This window comes from Myxocyprinus asiaticus, chromosome 26 (genome assembly GCF_019703515.2).
Source record: "Myxocyprinus asiaticus isolate MX2 ecotype Aquarium Trade chromosome 26, UBuf_Myxa_2, whole genome shotgun sequence".
NCBI lineage: Eukaryota > Metazoa > Chordata > Actinopteri > Cypriniformes > Catostomidae > Myxocyprinus > Myxocyprinus asiaticus.
The window spans coordinates 24,967,247-24,988,673 of NC_059369.1; the positions used below are offsets into that span (position 1 = coordinate 24,967,247).

A 21,427-nucleotide genomic window follows, 5' to 3' on the forward strand; every position below is an offset into this window, starting at 1 on the left:
TATCATTGAAATTAGGAAACAAACGGGATAATCATGAGCTCATATAAATAAATATGCTCTTCCCCCGTTTAAAAATTGTAGAAAAAACTTCCTGTTGCTTTTGTTGTTGACGTCAACAACTAAAATAATGTCACTTGTTGCATATCATTGTACTTGAAAACCATGAACAAAACTATGCAACATAAAAGGAAATGCAACCCAGGATACATTAAATACAGGTTACGTTTTTACTGTGGTGGGTCGCCACTTGATTTCCAATGTAAATCTGGGTCTGAAGCAAAACCAGTTGAGAACCACTGAGTTAAAGGTACAGACAGGAGCAGTCTGGCTGCGCTGTCACGCACCTGCAGTATATGTTAATTGTTAGTAATCACAGGACATTACTTTAAAAGCTCACACAGCTGATGTTATTTTTCATTTAGTAGTTAATTTAACATGCTATGCTAACATGTAAACTAACATGCTTTAATTATATAACATTTTATAGTTACATGCTTTTTTTATCATGTTTATAATTCGGTTTATTATTATAATTCTGTTAGCTTTCTTATTTATTCTATTTTTAAAAGGGAGACTTTTTTTTACACATACTTCTAATAAAAAATATAAAAAAAAGGTTTAAAGTTTCAATTATAATAAAGTTCAACCCCAAAAAAAAAAAAAAAAAATTCTGTTTTCACTCCTTTAAGGGTCATTGTAACTGATAATAATAATTGTGTAATACCGTATACCGTGACGGTTATCGTACCATGAAAATCTCATACCGTTGCAACCCTAGTTTTTTGGGGGATTTTTTTTCCCCCTTTTTCTCCCAATTTGGAATGCCCAATTCCCAATGTGCTTTTAAGTCCTCGTGGTCGCGTAGTGATTCGCCTCAATCCGGGTGGCAGAGGACAAATCCCAGCTGCATCCGCGTCTGAGACCGTCAACCCGTGCATCTTATCACGTGGCTTGTTGTGCGCGTTGCCACGGAGACATAGTGCATGTGGAGGCTTCATGCCACCCACCGCGGCATCCACGCACAACTCATGCGCCCCACCGAGAACGAACCACATTATAGCGACCATGAGGAGGTTACCCCATGTGACTCTACCCTCCCTAGCAACCGGGCCAATTTGGTTGCTTAGGAGACCTGGCTGGAGTCACTCAGCATGCCCTGGGATTCGAACTAGTGAACTCCAGGGGTGGTAGCCAGCGTCTTTACCACTGAGCTACCCATTACCTTTCATTGTGGCTTTCTTTAAAATTTCAGCTTCGATGTTCAATGGAAAGTATTTATTGTTAGAACAAAAAAAGCTTTTGTTAATTTTCAGTTTTATGTGAATGTTGTTGTATGTATGCACTAATTTAAGGCAGTGCATGTGTCTCTTTGAGTCTGGCCTTATCTGTGCTATATGATAATGGTTAGACAAGTATTCAAACATGGACAAACATTCAAAGAGACAGGCTGTGTGACAGCTTCAAAGCAGTCTTTCCATTACTGCTGAGTGAGTGATCAGAGCTCTAGACAGCAGCCTGTGTTATGGTGCTGACAGAAATGTCCTCTCCAGTCTCACTGAATGTGACTGGCTTCTAATCGCTACAGCGACTTCTATTGAAATCAGACTGATCCAGTTCTCAGCTCACAGAATCAATAGTCACTTTCAGACATTCAGCCTTTTACAGAAAATTAACTGCAATTTTCCGTGTAAAGGTCACGTGTGAACACGACACTTTGGAAAGTACTGGTAAATAGGGTTGGGAATCTTAAGGAATTTTACGATTCCGGTTCCGATTCCGATTCCTCTTAATGATTCTGGTTCCTTAATGGTTCCAGTAACGATTCCAGTAATTCTTTTAGTACCTTTTTGTTTTTTTTGTTTTTTTTAAAGAATTATTTGGAAATGAGAAATGCAATTCTTATTGTATTTACTACCCTCTGCTGTCTGTTACCAAATAATGAGATCATTTCAGATTTCTACAGAGCAGATATAACCAATCAGAAATAAATTCTTGTAAACGGGGCCGGGTGTAGGCATGGGCATGGGTGGGCTGATGTTAGGGAGTTGACATGGAGGTGAAGGTAGAATCCATATGCAGGAAGTTTATTAACAAACAGCAAACAAATCCAAGACACAAGGCAGAGACGTAATCGTTGATGCAGGCAAAGTAGTCATTAACAGGTAATCAGTCCAACCAGGCAAACAGAGCAAAACAGTAATCCAAGAATCTGTAATCAATGAAGCAGGCACAATGGTCATAACAGGAAGGCAATAAACGGGCAGTGGGAATAACGCTTGGTAAGGCAGTGAAACGGCAATACTTCTTCGCAAAGTAACAATGGAAAAGCATGGCTATTTATATGATGCAAACAGGAAGTCACCATAGAAGAAACGGTACAGCATCAGTATTCAGGAGAGGGCTCCCTCTGGAAGGGATGCCAGCCTCATTAATTACAGCTGAGCCCACCCAAACATGAGTCTTGCCCACCCAATCAAACATTTGGGAAACATGGTTTTAAATGAAATATATACAGGTGCATCTCAATAAATTAGAATGTCGTGGAAAAGTTCATTTATTTCAGTAATTCAACTCAAATTGTGAAACTCGTGTATTAAATAAATTCAGTGCACACAGACTGAAGTAGTTTAAGTCTTTGGTTCTTTTAATTGTGATGATTTTGGCTCACATTTAACAAAAACCCACCAATTCACTATCTCAATAAATTAGAATATGGTGACATGCCAATCAGCTAATCAACTCAAAACACCTGCAAAGGTTTCCTGAGCCTTCAAAATGGTCTCTCAGTTTGGTTCACTAGGCTACACAACCATGGGGAAGACTGCTGATCTGACAGTTGTCCAGAAGACAATCATTGACACCCTTCACAAGGAGGGTAAGCCACAAACATTCATTGCCAAAGAAGCTGGCTGTTCACAGAGTGCTGTATCCAAGCATGTTAACAGAAAGTTGAGTGGAAGGAAAAAGTGTGGAAGAAAAAGATGCACAACCAACCGAGAGAACCGCAGCCTTATGATTGTCAAGCAAAATCGATTCCAGAATTTGGGTGAACTTCACAAGGAATGGACTGAGGCTGGGGTCAAGGCATCAAGAGCCACCACACACAAACATGTCAAGGAATTTGGCTACAGTTGTCATATTCCTCTTGTCAAGCCACTCCTGAACCACAGACAACATCAGAGGCGTCTTACCTGGGCTAAGGAGAAGAAGAACTGGACTGTTGCCCAGTGTTCCAAAGTCCTCTTTTCAGATGAGAGCAAGTTTTGTATTTCATTTGGAAACCAAGGTCCTAGAGTCTGGAGGAAGGGTGGAGAAGCTCATAGCCCAAGTTGCTTGAAGTCCAGTGTTAAGTTTCCACAGTCTGTGATGATTTGGGGTGCAATGTCATCTGCTGGTGTTGGTCCATTGTGTTTTTTGAAAACCAAAGTCACTGCACCCGTTTACCAAGAAATTTTGGAGCACTTCAGGCTTCCTTCTGCTGACCAGCTTTTTAAAGATGCTGATTTCATTTTCCAGCAGGATTTGGCACCTGCCCACACTGCCAAAAGCACCAAAAGTTGGTTAAATGACCATGGTGTTGGTGTGCTTGACTGGCCAGCAAACTCACCAGACCTGAACCCCATAGAGAATCTATGGGGTATTGTCAAGAGGAAAATGAGAAACAAGAGACCAAAAAATGCAGATGAGCTGAAGGCCACTGTCAAAGAAACCTGGGCTTCCATACCACCTCAGCAGTGCCACAAACTGATCACCTCCATGCCACGCCGAATTGAGGCAGTAATTAAAGCAAAAGGAGCCCCTACCAAGTACTGAGTACATATACAGTAAATGAACATACTTTCCAGAAGGCCAACAATTCACTAAAAATGTTTTTTTTTTTATTGGTCTTATGATGTATTCTAATTTTTTGAGATAGTGAATTGGTGGGTTTTTGTTAAATGTGAGCCAAAATCATCACAATTAAAAGAACCTAAAGACTTAAACTACTTCAGTCTGTGTGCACTGAATTTATTTAATACATGAGTTTTACAATTTGAGTTGAATTACTGAAATAAATGAACTTTTCCACGACATTCTAATTTATTGAGATGCACCTGTATATATATTTTTTCCAATCTGTGCATTGGTTAAAAGCAATATTGGGGTGGGCTGTTGACTGCCCAACCAATCACAAAACAGCACCAGAAATGTGTTTTTCTATTTTTGTCATTGGCTGAAAGCAACGACACACTCAAGAAGTGGCTGCTGCAATCCAGAGAGTCCGAGACGTTACACGAGCAAGAACGGTAATAAGAGATATTTTTGTGCAATGTATAGGTTTTTAGTGCCCATATAGAAGCCTGTTGCTGTCTTATCATGCCACGAAACATTGTCGGACGATCATACTTCTGTGATGGACAATATCTTTGCTCAAAATGTGTTAAACTGGTGTCATTCATGTTTCTCGTTCACAGGCACAAGACACTGAAGCATTGCTATGGTTATCACTTGTCAATCATCTCAGTTGCGGGAGTCAGTTCTGTATTCCATACACGCATAGAATGAAAATATAGGGGATTCACTCCTGTATTTAAAAGCGGTTGTCACTCCTGACACTTTGTAGTGTTTATGTGTCCAAAGGCAGCATAAAAGTAATCCATATGACTCCAGTGGCTTAATCCATATATTCTGAAACCATATAATAGGTGTGGGTGAGAAACAGATCAATATTTAAGTCCTTTTTTAATATATATTCTCTTCCCTGATCAGTAGGTAGCGATATGCACAAAGATTGCAACTTGCCAAAATCAAAACAAGAATGTGAAAGTGGAGACTTAAATATTGATTTGTTTCCCACCCACACCTATCATATTGCTTCAGAAGACATGGATTAACCCACCGGAGTCATATGGATTACTTTAATGCTGAATTCAGAATTCTGAGCCGACAGACCGGACATGTAATGTCTAAGGATGGCAGTGAGTGAATTCTCTGAAGAAATGTTTCTGCAGGATATTTGCATTCGGTAAAACTACATAGGATGCGACAGTCCAGCCAGCTGTCATATGCCAAAAGTTCCATATTTCCATGAAAACATGAAATAGAGGTTAGGTATCGGCTAGGTACCAATAGGTATGAGTGAAGTAAAAATCTAAATTACTAGAGAACTGTTCCAAGATTTTTTTTCTTCCAGATAAAATACGATGAATTATTGATGACAACAGAGACAGCTGGCAAATCCTTAAATTGTCAGATTGCAGCGTTCTGCTGTATTTCAGTAATTTTCAGACATATATTTATATTCTGTATTATTTAGTTTTTTTATTAAAATGTTTAAACTGAACAAAGTCTGGTATCATGTTGTTGATTAAGTGCTTGGACGGAAGTGTAAACTCACAACAACTTGTGTTATTCTTTCCACAAAATTCTCTTCATTTTCACATGAATGGGTGACTGTGTTAATCACGCTTGCTGACAATCTATAGAACATTAAAAATCATGCCTTTTATTATTTTATTATTATTATGTTAATAATTTCCCTTATATATCTGCTTCGATGCTGTAACTGATATTGCATTGTTGGAAATTAGCAAGGTTAAAAAAATCTAAAAGAAGTCAAACAGTACTTGCTTAGATTAATTGTAATGCTACTGTAATTATTGTAAGAAACCCACTTGTGAAATAAAGATAATAGTGTACACAGTGTGCATTCTTCTTTGAAATGAGTCCGTTCATATATTTATCCATTCAGAATAAAACTCTACATGACAGTATTTCATTTCTTAGTTCTTGTTAAAGGTCTGTTTAAACTGTTTTATCAGCCCATCCATGCTAATCAATCCTTAAAATCAAGCAGAAGAAAGTACACCTTGACGCCTTAAGAATGAGATAATTTAGAACTTATCAAGATATATGATTGCCTGACTGCGATGAATTGTTTTAATCATGATTATTTGAGATTACAATTATGTTCACTTTAATTTAAATCACATATTGACATCTAAATATGGGAATTCAGCGAATACTAAACACACCAGAAAATGTACATTTCTATAACTCTATTTCAGACGCAGCGGAAAAATAGATTTATTATAACTTGCACTGAAAGTAGATAGCCATCTAGTAAGTTCTATGATCCGTTTTGATTGGTCTGGCATCAGTTGTTCCAGCTCTTGTGATGGGTAGGCTGCCTGTGCTCTCTCGCTTCTGGATTTACAAGTGCACAAGTGAGTTTTGCTACAGGTTTTTTGCTAAAGTTGTTGCAAAAGTCAAGGCAGGAAGATTTGAAGTTGCAGTGGCAGATTTGAGAGGTTGTAACTTCCAGTTTGTGGTTGTACTGCTGAAGTGAATTAAGTACCAAAGTAATTCTGTAATACAAGTTTGTGTCTGTTGTTGTATTTATATGAATGTCATTTTACAAATTCAAAACACAGGTTTTTGAATATTGTCTGTGAGTGCAGATTGTAACATTCAACTTCAGATTTTTATTTTACAAGTTTTCACACCGGGGCTGTGAGTGTACATTTCAGCTTACAAATGCAAATGTTTATTGTAAGTTTTGCAACAGATTTACCTTCATAGAAATCAGCAGGGGAAAAATGTTCCCTGCACACCCTTAATATTTTGAGTGACTCAATGGGTGTATTGAGTCAGTGAGCAGCCATATGCTTCAGTCGCTCAGGATCATTGTTAGGGAATCTGTGAAAGTTAGACTTTTCTCTTGTGATGATACCCGTGGATGTAATCTAACATTTTTCAGTAGGTTGAGGCATCCAGGAAAAGCACATGAAAGCATCATCTTGAAAAAGAAAAAAATACAAATACAAATCTATAGCAAAACCAATTCAGCTTCTGTATAACATTCCTCCTCCTCTATTGTAAACAACACTGTGCTTCTGTATTTTTTGTATTACATCAGTTCTTACGTGAACTTGCCAGTGTCAGGCACTGGAAACTCCACAGACATTGAGAATCATTTGTGTTGTGTGAGATGACAAAGCAGAGCACTAATCCACTGTGAAGTGTGCAGTACATGTAAACGATATAATTAAATCACAGCATTTGCACTCTAACGATCACACTGGGCCATGTACCGAACTGTTTATCAGGAGCTTTTATCAGTGAAGCTTTTATCAAAACCACACATCAAAATAAAAGCAAGATTCAAAATAAAAGCTAGACGCCTGAATTTGAAGAAATTGGAACAGAAATGTATTACAACTGTGTAGTAAAATGTAATATTCACTGTGGTAATATTAATAATGGTAATAAGTAATGATTAATAACATTAACTAAGCAATATTAGGGCTGTGAATCGATACCCTTTTTTTAATTAATTGCACAGGTTTCTGTGATTAATTGCGATTAATCACGATAAATCATGGTACATGGTATATTACAACAAACATTAAAAATATCATCAAATATATTTACTTGATGCTTTGTCTCGAACTTGCAAGAAATTGGTTAGTCATTGTTTATTTTAATTATTTATGTATGTACTGTTAGACACATTTTAGACACTAATTAGACACATTTTTACAGGTATTAATCTTGGATCTAAGTATATGTATACATGCTATAAAATCAGTGGACATGCAAAAATCCTTTGGCATTTTATTAATTTTTAATAATATGTTCAAATGCGGGCAGATTCAAATAATATCAAACTTTATTGTTAAGCGAAACGTAAGTAGACGTTGCCAATGCATTATTAGAAACATACAGTTAGAAACATATTAAATGCTGAAGTTTAATTTGCTGAAGTTTAAAATCTCAAAACTATTATTTTCTCTTGCTGCCATTCAGTCTCTACAAGTATACCTAGCTGCAGCTTTCTGAACGACCATGTCTGTTAGTCTGTATCGTATACACGCTGGGTCTCACTCAGGCGGTTTCGCTTTTGAAAGCGGTTCAAATGAAAATCAGTAAGCTTTTTTTGGGGAGATGCAAAGAGATACAGTATGGCAGCTTGCCCGTATCTCTCACGCCTGTTTGGCCGCTAGCAAGTGAAGTCTTCATTCTCCATACAGTAAATCCGCTCCCATGTTTATTTTGCCCAGGACAAGTGTCGTGTGTAATGAAAAGCATGCACTGCTCAGCCCATATAGGTGCATGGGTTTGTTCCTGGCAGGCAGCAGATGCCCTAAACTCACCCCCACCCTAATCCTAACCATATATGGAGCCTGTAAGGCTGAGTAGCCTGCCAGGAACAATTGGAGACAAAACAAAAAAAAAATGAAATAAAACAGATTTCATTTAGGCCCTACTTAAAAACATTTAAGCAATGCATACGTAATTGAGAAACACTTCAAGGAAACATGCATTTTTATTTATTATTTACATTTAATTTAACTTTAAGTAGGCTAAATGATTGTATTTAATAGCACGTTACCATATTAGCATTTTTTTGCTGTAGCTATAGCTGTGCTATTGAAATTGATAACAAGAAAACACTACTCGTGTACATCCCTAATAACGGCACCCCTAAAGCTATGTCAGGCATGAAATAGTGATCTAGCTTTTGAAATGTCTTGCGCCACTTTTCAAGTTCCTTGTTTTGTGCTATTTATATCATGTCTTCATATTCAGAGCCACATTAAGTAAAAGACAATGGCTACATTTACATGTACACCAATACTCAGATTATTGCAATAATCAGTGTATAAGGAATAATTAGATTAATATGTTTACATGATTTGGGCAAGCCTCTTCAATCCAGTTTACATGCTACTTGCCAATACTCTGATTATTCGCTGAGAAATGATGTTTTAATGCTTTTTTTATAAAATAATATTACAAAAAAAAAAAAATCTTGTTGCAAATATGTATCTTTAAATACAGCTTGGCATAAGGAAAATTAGTCAGTCAGTTTGTGAGTCTTCTTGAACAATTTTTTAAAAGACCGGTTAATAAGAGTCATTTTCGACTACACTGGATGCGCCATCTGTTTTGATACACTAAAAAGAATCATTTCATAAGAATCACTTGTTTAAATCGGAGTACACGTGCTGGATGTTGTTGTGTTCCGCCTGCAAGGACAAACTCATTTGAAAGATTTGCTTTTGTTTCGTGATGTTTTCTGACCTGTTCTTGAGTGTAACATCATCCATCTGCAGCACTGGCACAGACGCACTTTGGTCAGAGTGAAAGAAATGCGATTTAAAGAATTTACATGCCAGTATAAAGTGATTAAAATAGGAGTTCTCCACATATCTTACTGCAGTTATCATTACTCTGATTATTAGCTTAATCACAATATCACAATCGCAATATTCTGTTTACATGAGCAACAGTTTAATCGCAGTATTGCCTTAATCGCATTGTAATCGCATTATGAGGCAGCATGTAAATGTAGCTACTGATGGCATCATATTCATTATCAACTGTTGGATAGCTTGAAACTTCTGAAATGAGTCTAGAGTGTGTTTATCATTAAGAAACAAAGCACAGACCCAATGCTGGAAAAGGGAGAGGCAGGAAGAGAGTGATGTCAGACAGGGAAGCAAACGGGAAACAGAAGGAGTGGGTGGAGGGGGCTGGGTGGGTGATGGCCTTACCATTTCCTGGCAGCTTCTCTTTCTGCCAGTGCTGTGAGAGTACAATTAGAAGATGAGGGCTCAGAGAAGGCCACCATAGCTGGAACTGTGATTTTTCTTTCTACTAGCCATTTGCTTTAAAGAGTCTCTGAAAAACCTGAGGAGCACTTCTTGTTTTATTCTTGAGATATCAGAAGACAACACTGCCAAACATGTACAGTGGATATGGAGGTACTACGTTACTCTTAAACTTTTGTTAGAGTGTCAGACACTTTCAGAGATATGATCTTTGTATTGACCATCCAATATAGTAAAGTTTTCTTCAGGCAAGATCTGAATGATTTTGAGACTGACAGGTTTGGGTGTACTGTGGTAGGTGTGTTTTGAAGTGATAAGATGTTCAATCAAACTTATTTTTTTTATTGTAGAACAGCATACAAAAGTTTTCCTTGCTATCTTTCTTGCTCTAAGTTAAATATCATCAACATTGGCTTGGCTTAATTTTGTTGTTGCTCACCAAGGCCATTGACAATCATAGCCTAAGTACACTACAAGAGATAGTGTTGGAAAAGTTGCTTGCAATGAGACAGTACTCCTCAAAACGCTACGTTTAAATGCTACACAGTAGTACGGTAAGAAATTTTGATATAGAGACTTGGTCTCACTATTGCTGGAACGTATACTAAAAAGATATATGATACAGTTCCTCACGCTAGGAGTGTTGTATGTTTTCTCACTAGGAGGGGAATGACAGTGGTTTTGTTGGTTTTGTCATTGTCCAATACCGTTTCTGTACAGATGTTTCTGTCTTTTGGTGGAAACATTAAGGTCCACCCTCCTGGGAGAGATGTCCCATGGGCCCTCATGTTAAGTTTCTGTGTTGGTGATAGGAGAGAGAGAGTAGACACTTAGAAGTTTGTTTACTTTGGGCTCTGGTTCAGCCTGGCACCTCAGGGTCATCTAGAACAAACACAGGGAGGTCAGTAAGTTTAGCTGATCCCCCCTGGGCTTTACCTCTGGTTTACTTAAAGGCATGAGTATACTTCGGTTGTCCACATTGCTGATGGCTCAGCTCACAGTATGCATGACTTAAGTTTCGTCATCAGCACAGTCCACGCAGCCTGACTGCGTGCTGCCCAGGTTATCTCGATCCGCAGACGTGGTTATCGTCTGTGCGCACTGTCGGCGCATGCGCTGGCCATTGACTTTACTAAAAGAGTATCACAAATCAATTGTAGTGGGCATTAGGGCTGGGCGATACATCGAATACCCACGATATAATCACAATGATTTGGCTGAGGATATAAAATTCAACAATATTGTGAATATCGCAATGATTTTAATGAGCCTTTTATTTGGTCATTAAGTTTCATAGAGTGCATCAGTTGACTCATTTCACAATCCTTCAGGGCTGTATATTTAATCAAAATAACATAAAAATGGAGATATGATCATATGTTGATTATTTAACTGCCAAAGGCTGCGATTAAAGACAGATAAATATGGTCTGTGTGCACTTCAGAATGAACCGGCGACCACTGATCTGTGTGCACGCGCTGTGGCATGGGGGCTCATGGGCTAGTGTTTTTTGCGCAGTTCACCTGCATTGTGAAGTACTGCCGGTTCAAGCATTTGTGCAATTCCAAACATTAGTAACCGGTATAAATTTATTAAAAAAAGGAGAGTTTGACAGCAGTTCACAAGATTTGAAACTTGTAACTGTCAAACAAACATTGTACTTTCCGTTTCATAATAAAAGCTCCTGGTGAAGGTGAAATAAACACTACTGCAAACCCCAGTTTAGGGTGTAGTAAATAAGACAGAAATATATTAATTTATCTTTAACAAATATTATCCTGAAAATAATAATTTGACTGGGTTCCACAGTAATAATTTAGTACTATACAGTATTCATCTGGTTTCCAAACCTTGTTCATTCACAAAGAAAAATGTTTAGTAAAAATATATGAAGGAGCCTTTGGGTAGCTCAGTGGTAAAAGACGCTGGCTATCACCCCTGGAGTTGGCTAGTTCACCAGTTCGAATCCCAGGGTGTGCTGAGTGACTCCAGCCAGGTCTCCTACTCAACCAAATTGGCCCGGTTGCTAGGGAGGGTAGAGTCGCATGGGGTAACCTCCTCGTGGTCGCTATAATGTGGTTTGTTCTTGGTGGGTCACTACGCGACCACGAGGACTTAAAAAGCGCATTGGGAATTGGGCATTCCAAATTGAGGGGGGGGAAAGTCCCCCCCCCCCCCCCCAAAATAAAATATGATGGTAAATAAGATTTTTTATTAAGCTTCCATATATGATTGTATGTTAAATACAAGTATAAATGTGCAAATCAATGAAAATTATTTTCATTTTACTCTTAATTTAGTTAATTTAGTGAAAAACTGTTGGAAACATGCCTTCATCATTTTTAAATAGATTTTTATTTAATGCCTTTGAAATATTAATTCTACATGGCTACAGTGGCTGTTTAGATGAAATGATGGCTCCTCTGATTTAAAAAAAAAACAAAAAAAAAAACATGCTATTTCAGAGCAAAAACGTAATTATCGAGATACATAACGAATATCATCAATTTGCTGAAAAATATCGAGATATAATTTCTGAAGCCATATCGCCCAGCCCTAGTGGGCATGTGTCAAACGTGTTCGTATTCATTCACGGTCAGAAAAGTATACTTTGAAAGGCTATGACATTGGCTTGGTGATCCAGAACGCAGAAAAACTTTAAGTACAAGTAAACTTTTAAGTATATACAGGTAATTAATGGTATCTCTTAACTTGATATAATCCAAATAAGATTTGCTGTTGGAGTGGAGGAAAGGGTAAACAGAGTGAGTTTCTTGTTTCAGGCCTTGGCTCAGAGAATGAAAGGAAGGATACACCATGTGGGGCGAATGTTAAGTGCTAAGAGATTTCAAAAAGTCACATGACTATTATTAACTCTCACTGTGCTTGTTGGTCACATCCTGCTATTGAAAGGTTTGCACAGCAGCCTTTCATTATGATATTTTATAGACAATGTTTAGCCTAAACTAATTACTGCTGATAAACCAATATAGCCTATCTGCTATGCTGAAAAATCAGCTGATATTTGGATGTTTTCATCAGCATTTACCAATAACTTTTCAGGGCTCTGTGACTAGGACAGGCCCACAAAGATCCTATATAGTCTACTCATTTGGCCCAGGGAAGAAAGTATAAGTGTTGTGTCCTGATTTCTTATATATTTGTGTAATATTCATACTAAATTGTTTTCCATAAAACGAGATGTAACATAAAAAAGGCAATCTGAGTAAACAAAATACAATTTTCAAATATATATAATTTTTTTATTGAAGCAAAAAAGTTATCCAACACCTAAATCACCCATGTGAAAAACTAACTGCCCCTTTAAACATAATAGTTGGTTGTGCCACCTTTAACAGCAACAACTGCAACCAAATGCACTCAATAACTGAAGATCAGTCTTTCACAACGCTCTGGTGGAATTTTGGCCCAATCTTCTTTGCAGAGCTGCTTTAGTTCAGGCGCATTGGAGGGTTTTCGAGCATGAACTGCCTATTTAAGGTTCTGCCACAGTATCTCAATCGGGTTCAAGTTAGGACATTGACTAGGCCACTCCAACACTTTAATTTTGCTTCTTTTGAGCCATTCAGAGGTGGACTTACTCCTATGCTTTGGATCATTTTCTTGCTGCATAATGCAGTTGTGCTTGAGTTTCAAAGGACTGCTGGCTGGATGTTCTCCTTTAGGATTTTCTGGTAGAGAGCAGAATTCATGTTTCCGTCAATTATTTAAAGTCATTCTGGCCCTGAAGCAGCAAAGCATCCTCACACCATCACACTACCACCACCACGCTTGACCGTAATACCTACTGTATTGCGGAATTCAGTGTTTGATTTACGCCAGATGTAACGAGACCTCTGTCTTCCAAACAGTTCCACTTTCGACTCATCGACTGTTTTGGCAAAATTCAGACGAGCCTTAATGTTCATCTGGGTTAGCAGTGATTTTTGCCTCGCCACTCTTCCATGGAGGCCATTTTTGGCCAGTGTCTTTCTGATAGTGGAGTCATGAACAGTGACCTTTATTGATGCGAGAGAGACCTGCAGTTCCTTGGATGTTGTCCTTGACTTTTTTGTGACTTCCTGGTTGAGTCGTCGCTGTGCTCATGGAGGAATTTTGGAAGGTTCACTACTGTGCCAAGTTTTCCCCATTTGGAGATAATGGCTCTCACTGTGGTTCTTTGGGGTCTCAGAGCCTTTAAAATAGCTTTGTAACCCTTCCCATACTGATGTATTTTAATCACCTTTTTCCTCATCATTTCTAGAATTTCTTTCGACCTTGGCATAGTGTGCTACTGGGTGAGACCTTTTAGTTAACTTCATGCTGCTGAAAAAGCTCTATTTAGGTGTTGATTTGATTGAACAGGGCTGGCAGTAATCAGGCCTGTGTGTGTCTAGTCCAGCTGAACCCCATTATGAATGCAGTTTCATAGATTTGTGGATTTAGTAACTAAGGGGCAAATACTTTTTCACACAGGCCCAGTGGGTATTGGATAACTTTTTTGCTTCATTAAATAACATTATAATTTAAAAACTGTATTTGTGTTGACTCAGATTGCCTTTGTTTTATGTTAGATTTTGTTAGAATTTTTGAAACAATTTAGTATGAGATATACACAAAAACAGAAGAAATCAGCAAATACTTTTTCACAGCACTGTATATATTAGGGCTGCAACAGTACATGTATCCACACTGAACTGAATGGATACAGGGGCTTCGGTACGGTACACACAGTCACACGGATGATTACATATTTTAGCATTCGTGAAACCAATATTAAAACAACATATAACGAACAACACAAACCGCGTATAACTAAAATGAAAATAAAATTGTGGAGCAACACAGGACCACATGGAATGAAAACGTAACAGAACAGAGCGCCACACGGTAAACTAGAAACTTTAGATCAGATAAATGCACGTGAAGTTTATGCGGGCAGTTCTTTCATCAACGTGCACGCTGCCCCGGCGGCTTTCACTTTTGCGCCCTGTCTGCGTGTTTATATCTGTGTCTCCCACTGAACGCGCTTAGATGCGACATACAATATGGAACAGCCTTTCTGTGCCATTCGGAGTAAATTCTAGAGACTGTTGTGCGTGAAAATCCCAGGAGATCAGCAGTTAGAGAAATACTCAAACCAGCCCATCTGGCACCAACAATCAGCCATGCGATTATCTAATCAGCTAATCATGTGGCAGCAGTGTAATGTATAAAATCATGCAGATATGGGTCAGGAGCTTCAGTTGATGTTCACATCAACCATCAGAATGGTGAAAAATGTGATCTCAGTGATTTAGACCGTGACATGATTGTTGGTGCCAGACGGGCTGGTTTGAGTATTTTTGTAACTGCTGATCTCCTGGCATTTTCATGCACGACAGTCTCTAGAGTGTAAAGAGAATGGTGCGAAAAACAAAAAACATCCAGCGGGCGGCAGTTCTGTGGGCGAAAATGGCTGGTTAATGACAGAGGTCAGAGGAGAATGGTCAGACTGGTTCAAGCTGACAGGAAGGTGACAGTAGCCCAAATAAACATGCATTACAACAGTGCTATGCAGAAAAGCATTTCTGAACATACAACATGGCAACCATTGAGGCGGATGGGCTAAAGCAGCAGAAGACCCCTCCGGGTACCACTACTGATGCAGTGGGCACAGGCTCACCAAAATTGGACAGTAGATGATTCGAAAAACATTGCCTGGTGTGACAAATCTGGATTACTGCTGAGGTACACAAATGGTAGGCCCACTGCAGTCTCAGTTTTCTGTTCTTGACTGACAGAAGTGGAACCCAACATGGTCTTCGGCTGTTGTAGCCCATCCACCTCAAGGTTCAACATGTTGTGCATTCTGAGATGCTACTTTGCTCACTACAATGTACAGAGGGGTTATCTGAGTTACTGTAGCCTTTGTCAGCTTGAACCAGTCTGGCCATTCTCCATTGATCTATCTCATCAACAAGGTATTTTCGTCCACAGAACTGCCACTTGGCTGTTTTTTTGTTTTTCACACCATTCTCTATACTCTAGAGCAGGGGTATTCAATTAAAGTTCCAAGAGGTCCGGTCTCTAGATTTCCTTCCCAGCAAATGTTTGGACAATAACTTACATGGTGTTAGTAGTTAGTATAGCTATGAAATGACACAGGGAGTGCTCATTTTTTTAAATAGTAGGCCTAATTGTATATTTCCAAGTTGGCAGTAATAGTACTTTGTAAAAGAAGAAAAAAATAATCAAAGTCAAAACAGTCTCTTAAAGCTGGGCAAGGATTATGACATTGGGGCTCCAGAGACAAAGCCAAAGTAGTGGGGTTTGGGGGATCTTCTACCAAAAGATTAAAATATTGAGTTCATCAATCGAGAGCACTTTGTTATAAATATTAAAAGATAAAATCAACTGTTCATTTTGAAGCTGAATGACAACAGTCCAGTATTTTTGTTTTGAATATTTTTAGATACTCAAGGGGCATAGGAGGCCTTGTGACTATTAAGGAAATATATCGTTTGGGGGTTCATTTTGAAAATGTAAAAGTCTGAATGGACCATTTTTATATTTTCCTTAAAATGAAAATCTAACAACAACAATGTACAGCACAGTAGTGAAACTTAAAAATACTGTTAGCTAAAGTTAGGTAGGCCTATAAATGGTCAGACTATCAAATAATGGAAACTCCACAATGCTACTAGTAAAATCACATTTTTGGTTGTTTTTCCTTGCCATTTATGCGAGAGATGATCTTTGATTCATTTTCACAAAAATAATCTGTTTGCGAAAGGCTCGAAACACGCTGATTAATAAAGCAAATTTTTGACAGAAAAAACTTTCTATTTTAAAGGTGCTCTGGAAGCACATTGTCCTGTCACAAATCTGGTTTAGCTGAACAGTCTGATTAATTTTTGACACATGAAGTTGAATTCACTTCGCTTCATTCTCGTATTCTGCAGTGTTTAACGAAAGCTGCCAGTATTCATCTATATTGCTGCTCAGTGTATTTCTCCACTATGGTCTACTGTCATTAAAATAACCACGTCTGCAACTCTGTGCGCAGCGCGAATGGGCATCCACCTTTTTCCTGAACGTGGAAGTGTTCCACGTTTCGACTGTTTTCAATTTCCAGTCTCCAGTGTTTTCACTTGCATCGGCATAAATTCTTAGCGGGAAATGTTATGTTTAAGGTATTACATTTGTAAAAATGGTCAAAAAAACATGCCGGTACTTCATGTTGAGAACATTTTTTTTTTATTTTATTTTTTTTTATATATATATATAGACAATGCTTCACCTGCACAAGTTGAGCCTGAAATTCATTTTTACTCCAAGTAACACGTAAATGGCTGTTGTTCTCCACTGGATCGCTTGTTTTGGCAGATTTTTCTTGGAGTCTCGAGACCAGAAATAGAAAACAGGCAATTAGAATCATCATGGCGCCGCCCAGTGGTTGCTCAGGAAACCTGTGGATAAATTAAGTGTGTTCTGAAAAAAGAGAAAAGTATTTGAGGATACAGCGCTGAAAGATCAGTGCTATCTGCACCCAAGCGCTTGCCTTGTACACAGCTCTGTTGTTTTGTCGAGCTGATCACTTGAAGTATATAAACGGTGAGATGGGGCAGCAAATGCCAAGATGTCTCGCAGACCGGATGGAACCAAGCCGAGGTCCAGACCTGGACTGCGGTCCGCTAATTAGTGACTGCTGCTCTAGAGACTGTTGCATGTGAAAATCCCAGGAGATCAGCAGTTACAGAAATACTCAAACCAGCCAGTATGGTACCACCAAACATGCCACAGTCTAAATCACGGAGATCACATTTTTTTCCCCATTCTGATGGTTGATGTGAACATTAACTGAAGCTCCTGACCCATATCTGCATGATTTTAAACATTATACTGCTGCCACATGATTGGCTGATTAGATAATTGCATGAATAGTAGATGGTGTACCTAATAAAGTGGCTGGTGAGTACACTGATCAGCCACAACATTAAAACCACCTGCCTAATATTGCGTTGGTCCCCCTCGTGCTGCCAAAACAGCGCCAACTAGCGCCATTCTTCTCACCACAACTGTACAGAGTGGTCATCTGAGGTACCGTAGACTTTGTCAGTTCGAACCAGTCTGGTCATTCTCTGTTGACCTCTCTCATCAACAAGGCATTTCCGTCCGCAGAACTGCCCCTCACTGGATGCTTTTTGTTTTTGGCGCCATTCGGAGTAAATTCTAGAGAATGTTGTGCGTGAAAATCCCAGGAGATCAGCAGTTACAGAAATACTCAAACCAGCCTGTCTGGCACTAACTTTTTGCATCTCAATGTTATTCTGAGATGCAGGTTGGCACTGTTTTGGCAGCACAAGGGGGACCTACACAATATTAGGCAGGTGGTTTTAATGTTGTGGCTGATTGGTGTATATGCGAGAGAGGGGCTACTGGCTCCAACGTAATAGAAGTGCTATCATCATGGACTGTTGGTGTGAAAGCACTGGAAAGCTTGCTTTTATTTTACAGGTGCTCACCTCAAACACTCATTATTTGTAGATCAGTGATTCTCATCTGGTTTTGCTTCACAACTGAGATTCTACATTGGACATCAAGCAGAGACCCTGTACACAGTATCAAAACATTTTATTGTAAAAAATGTAAACGGAAATGTCAATTAATACTTCAGTAATGTTACAATGAACTGCTAGACCCAACAAAATGCAAAATGATTTACATTTACATTTTTGTAAATGCATAAATGAATAATATTTACCAGTTTAGCTTAGAATCTTATGTAACAGAGTAATGCATTGAGCAAATCTGCATTTAATAAATATTGTATTAGTATAAGCCATATTATTACATCACAGATCAGTTTACACCAAAGCCTGTTTTGCTATACCAACTATAGACAATTTAAAAGTTAAAAACATGATAAAACCACAAAAAGTGACCAATATGCCCCAGAAATGTAAAATGGCATTGGCAAATATTTAAAAACTGTTATCAAACATTTGACATTTCATAATATTATATCTTAGGTATTGTGGACAGTGTTGCTAATATGAGGTGTTTTTTGATTGGTTTTGTTTTAACCAACTCTAAATAACATGCCAAGTTAACATTTGTGCCCCTAAAATCTGCTATTCTGGGGCAAATTTTGACACTGTTGTGACCCACCTGTTAAGAAACACTGGAGTAGATGAAAAAGGTTAACTGTGTCAAGTATAGAGCTTCATAGTAAAGTGTGGATTTGTGAAACAGAGCCTGGTAAATCATCACAATAATTTGGGTTGGTTTGAGGGAGTGTGTGAGGGTGTTTATGTTGGATTCCAGTTGGTTTGTTCTGGATGGGGGTGGGGAGGCCCCCAGGTGCTTTGTTGTTCTGGAATAGTCCTGGAGCGAGGCCAGGCCGCCATAACAATGTAGTCATTCTGATCCACAGACTTTAGAAGCCCAGAGCCTGACCACCTTTGATTATCATGAAAGCAGTTTACATACGGCTGGAGTGTCCAAATATGCCATAAGTGGTGGCTTTCGGCCTGCTGGACAGGTGGGAACCCAGCACAAAGCAACAATTGTCTAAAGGATTGGGCTTTGATGTTTATTTGTTCTCTGTAGAAGATTCCAGTGTATAAAGGGAATATAATAGAGGTTTGGTTCTCACAAAAGCCATGATGAAGTATAGGCAGAATGTGTCGCTTGCCTTGTTTACCTGCTGACACACAGGAGAAAAGAGGCCCACCAGAAGGTGTGTGTGCATTTTTGTTTCGTGTTTGTATTATTTTATAAGTTTCGCCAAGATTCGTTCTTATGCTGTTGATTTGAAATGGAGTTTGTTGCAAACTAAACTTTAAAGTTGAAGTGTGTAATTTTTTCTATGTTCAAATACTTTTCCCTATCCCAGTTTAATATGTAGAGACAATTTGTAGACCGATATACCCTGTGGCACTCCATGGTGTTATCAAACCATTGCTTTGTTTGTTTTCGTGGCCTGACACAACAACATCAACTCAACCAATGTTGTGAGTTTGGGGCGGGACTATCTGTTTGGAAAGCTCTTGGTGTTCGGCCAGTGAAAGATGGTGTAACGTTCAGGAAACCTGTTTGAAAAGGATAATTTTTGTGCAGTTCTGTTTGGTGATGCTAGTGGTGCATAATTGGCACATTTCATCTTTGAGCAAATTACATTCTGTCATAGTTGGCTAGAAATGGCTGATGATATAGGGACGATGAAGGTCATTTAAAACACAGTTTAATTCAAAATTCATACATATATTTTCTTTACCTAGCCATATTGTTTGTGATTCTCCAAGCAATGGAAATGGATTGTGTTATATCAGCAAAAGACAGTGATAAGGGTATCTCTACCAATGGTTAGCTGCAGTTGTTAGTTCTCTGTCTTTTCTCTGTCAGACAGTGGAATATCCTGTGGGAAATGAAGAAATTCCACTCCACAGAACTGTTTCCCCTCCTCCATGCTTGGTTCGTGTTAGCACAAAGGTTTTTATTTTTATCATCAGCATCAACAGTTCTGACTTAGTTTACTTTCCTCACTGATCACCTCACAAACAAACAAGAAAATCTTGAATAATTAAAATGCTTTTAAAATGTTTTTGTCCTTCCTTTGCTCAGAAGCCAATTTTTTAAATTTGGTTTCTTAGTTGAGTTAATTATTTACTTCATAAACCATTTAACTTCATTCAAAGAAAAAAAATATATCATAAAAACTAGGGTGTGGAATGCTCACATTTCCAGAGGATTAGCTGCAAGAACAAAAGCCATTAGAGCTCTTCTCAAATCCTGCACCATACTTTAATTCATTTTTCCCAGTTAGACAACCTGGAGCCTTGCGTCTCTATAGAGGTCTATGACTGGAAGGCAGAAACTGTCCCTCTCTGTATGCCAGCCGTGACACTCTCTTGCTGGTCACAGAGCAAGGAATTCTTCCTTCAGCAACTCTGGTAGCCTCTGAATAAATCGTACATAGCTGAAATACTTTGGCCAGTGCAGAGAATCACAGGTGGACTTCAGGGGATTCATTAGTGCACAATGACTTGAAATATGCCAAGCTGATGCTCTGTAGAAGTGTGTGGTGTTGAAGTGAAGCCTGGGTTGTTTCCTTTGTCCTCTTCTTCAGGTTTTAAATAAACTCTAGCTTCCTCAATGCGATGATGCATCGCTGTAACTAAGGATCTGCCCATTTTTGTTGACCAAAACACTGAAGCGCTAACCGTCACAGTTAGGACCATAATGAAGACTAAAACACTCTTGTGCTGACGTGTCACTGCTAAAATGATTTCATAGACCAAAATATGCTGGCTCACACTTCTTATTTCCACCTTAGCATAATTAGCTGATGTGACTTTAAAGCAGCTTTTGATAAAGCCCGTTTCACCCTCCCCTCTCTTTTATCTGGTAAAGATGAAATTTTAATTCAATTTAAAATGAAACTAGTTGCATCCAACCTGCTTTAGCGGAGCCATGGTGAATGTTGATATAATTGTAAGCATTTTCAGCACTTACATAATACCTTATGTACATGTACACATACCGTAAGTCTTACTGAAGGCATTGAGGTTTTTGCTAAATAAACAGTCATTTTTAACTAACTTAAAGGGAAATTTCACCCCAAAATGAAAATTCTCTCTTCATTTACTCACCCTCATGCCATCCCAGATAGGTATGACTTTCTTTCTTCTGCAGAACACAAACTATAAAATATCTCAGCTCTGTAGGTCCATACAATGCAACTGATTGGTGATCAGACTTTTGTAGCTCTAAAAATCACAAAGGAATCATAGAAGGAATCCATATGACTCCAGTGTTTAAATCCATATCTTCTGAAGCTATATAAT

The 21,427-nt window shown here is 38.5% G+C and overlaps 1 protein-coding gene across 5 annotated transcripts in view; it reads left to right on the top strand.

Moving 5' to 3' along the window:
* The window catches only part of LOC127417136 (rho family-interacting cell polarization regulator 1-like), an 88,556-nt gene that overhangs the window by 26,720 nt on the left and 40,409 nt on the right, over window positions 1–21,427 (top strand). The window contains exon 1 of one of the 5 annotated variants that reach the window (XM_051656843.1): window positions 9,580–9,749. The exons of the other annotated variants lie outside the window; for them this stretch is intronic. Within the exon in view, the coding sequence (XP_051512803.1) occupies window positions 9,731–9,749 (19 nt within the window). The 5' untranslated portion in view covers window positions 9,580–9,730. Of the gene's footprint in view, window positions 1–9,579; window positions 9,750–21,427 lie in introns of those variants that run through there. 5 annotated transcript variants of the gene reach the window in all.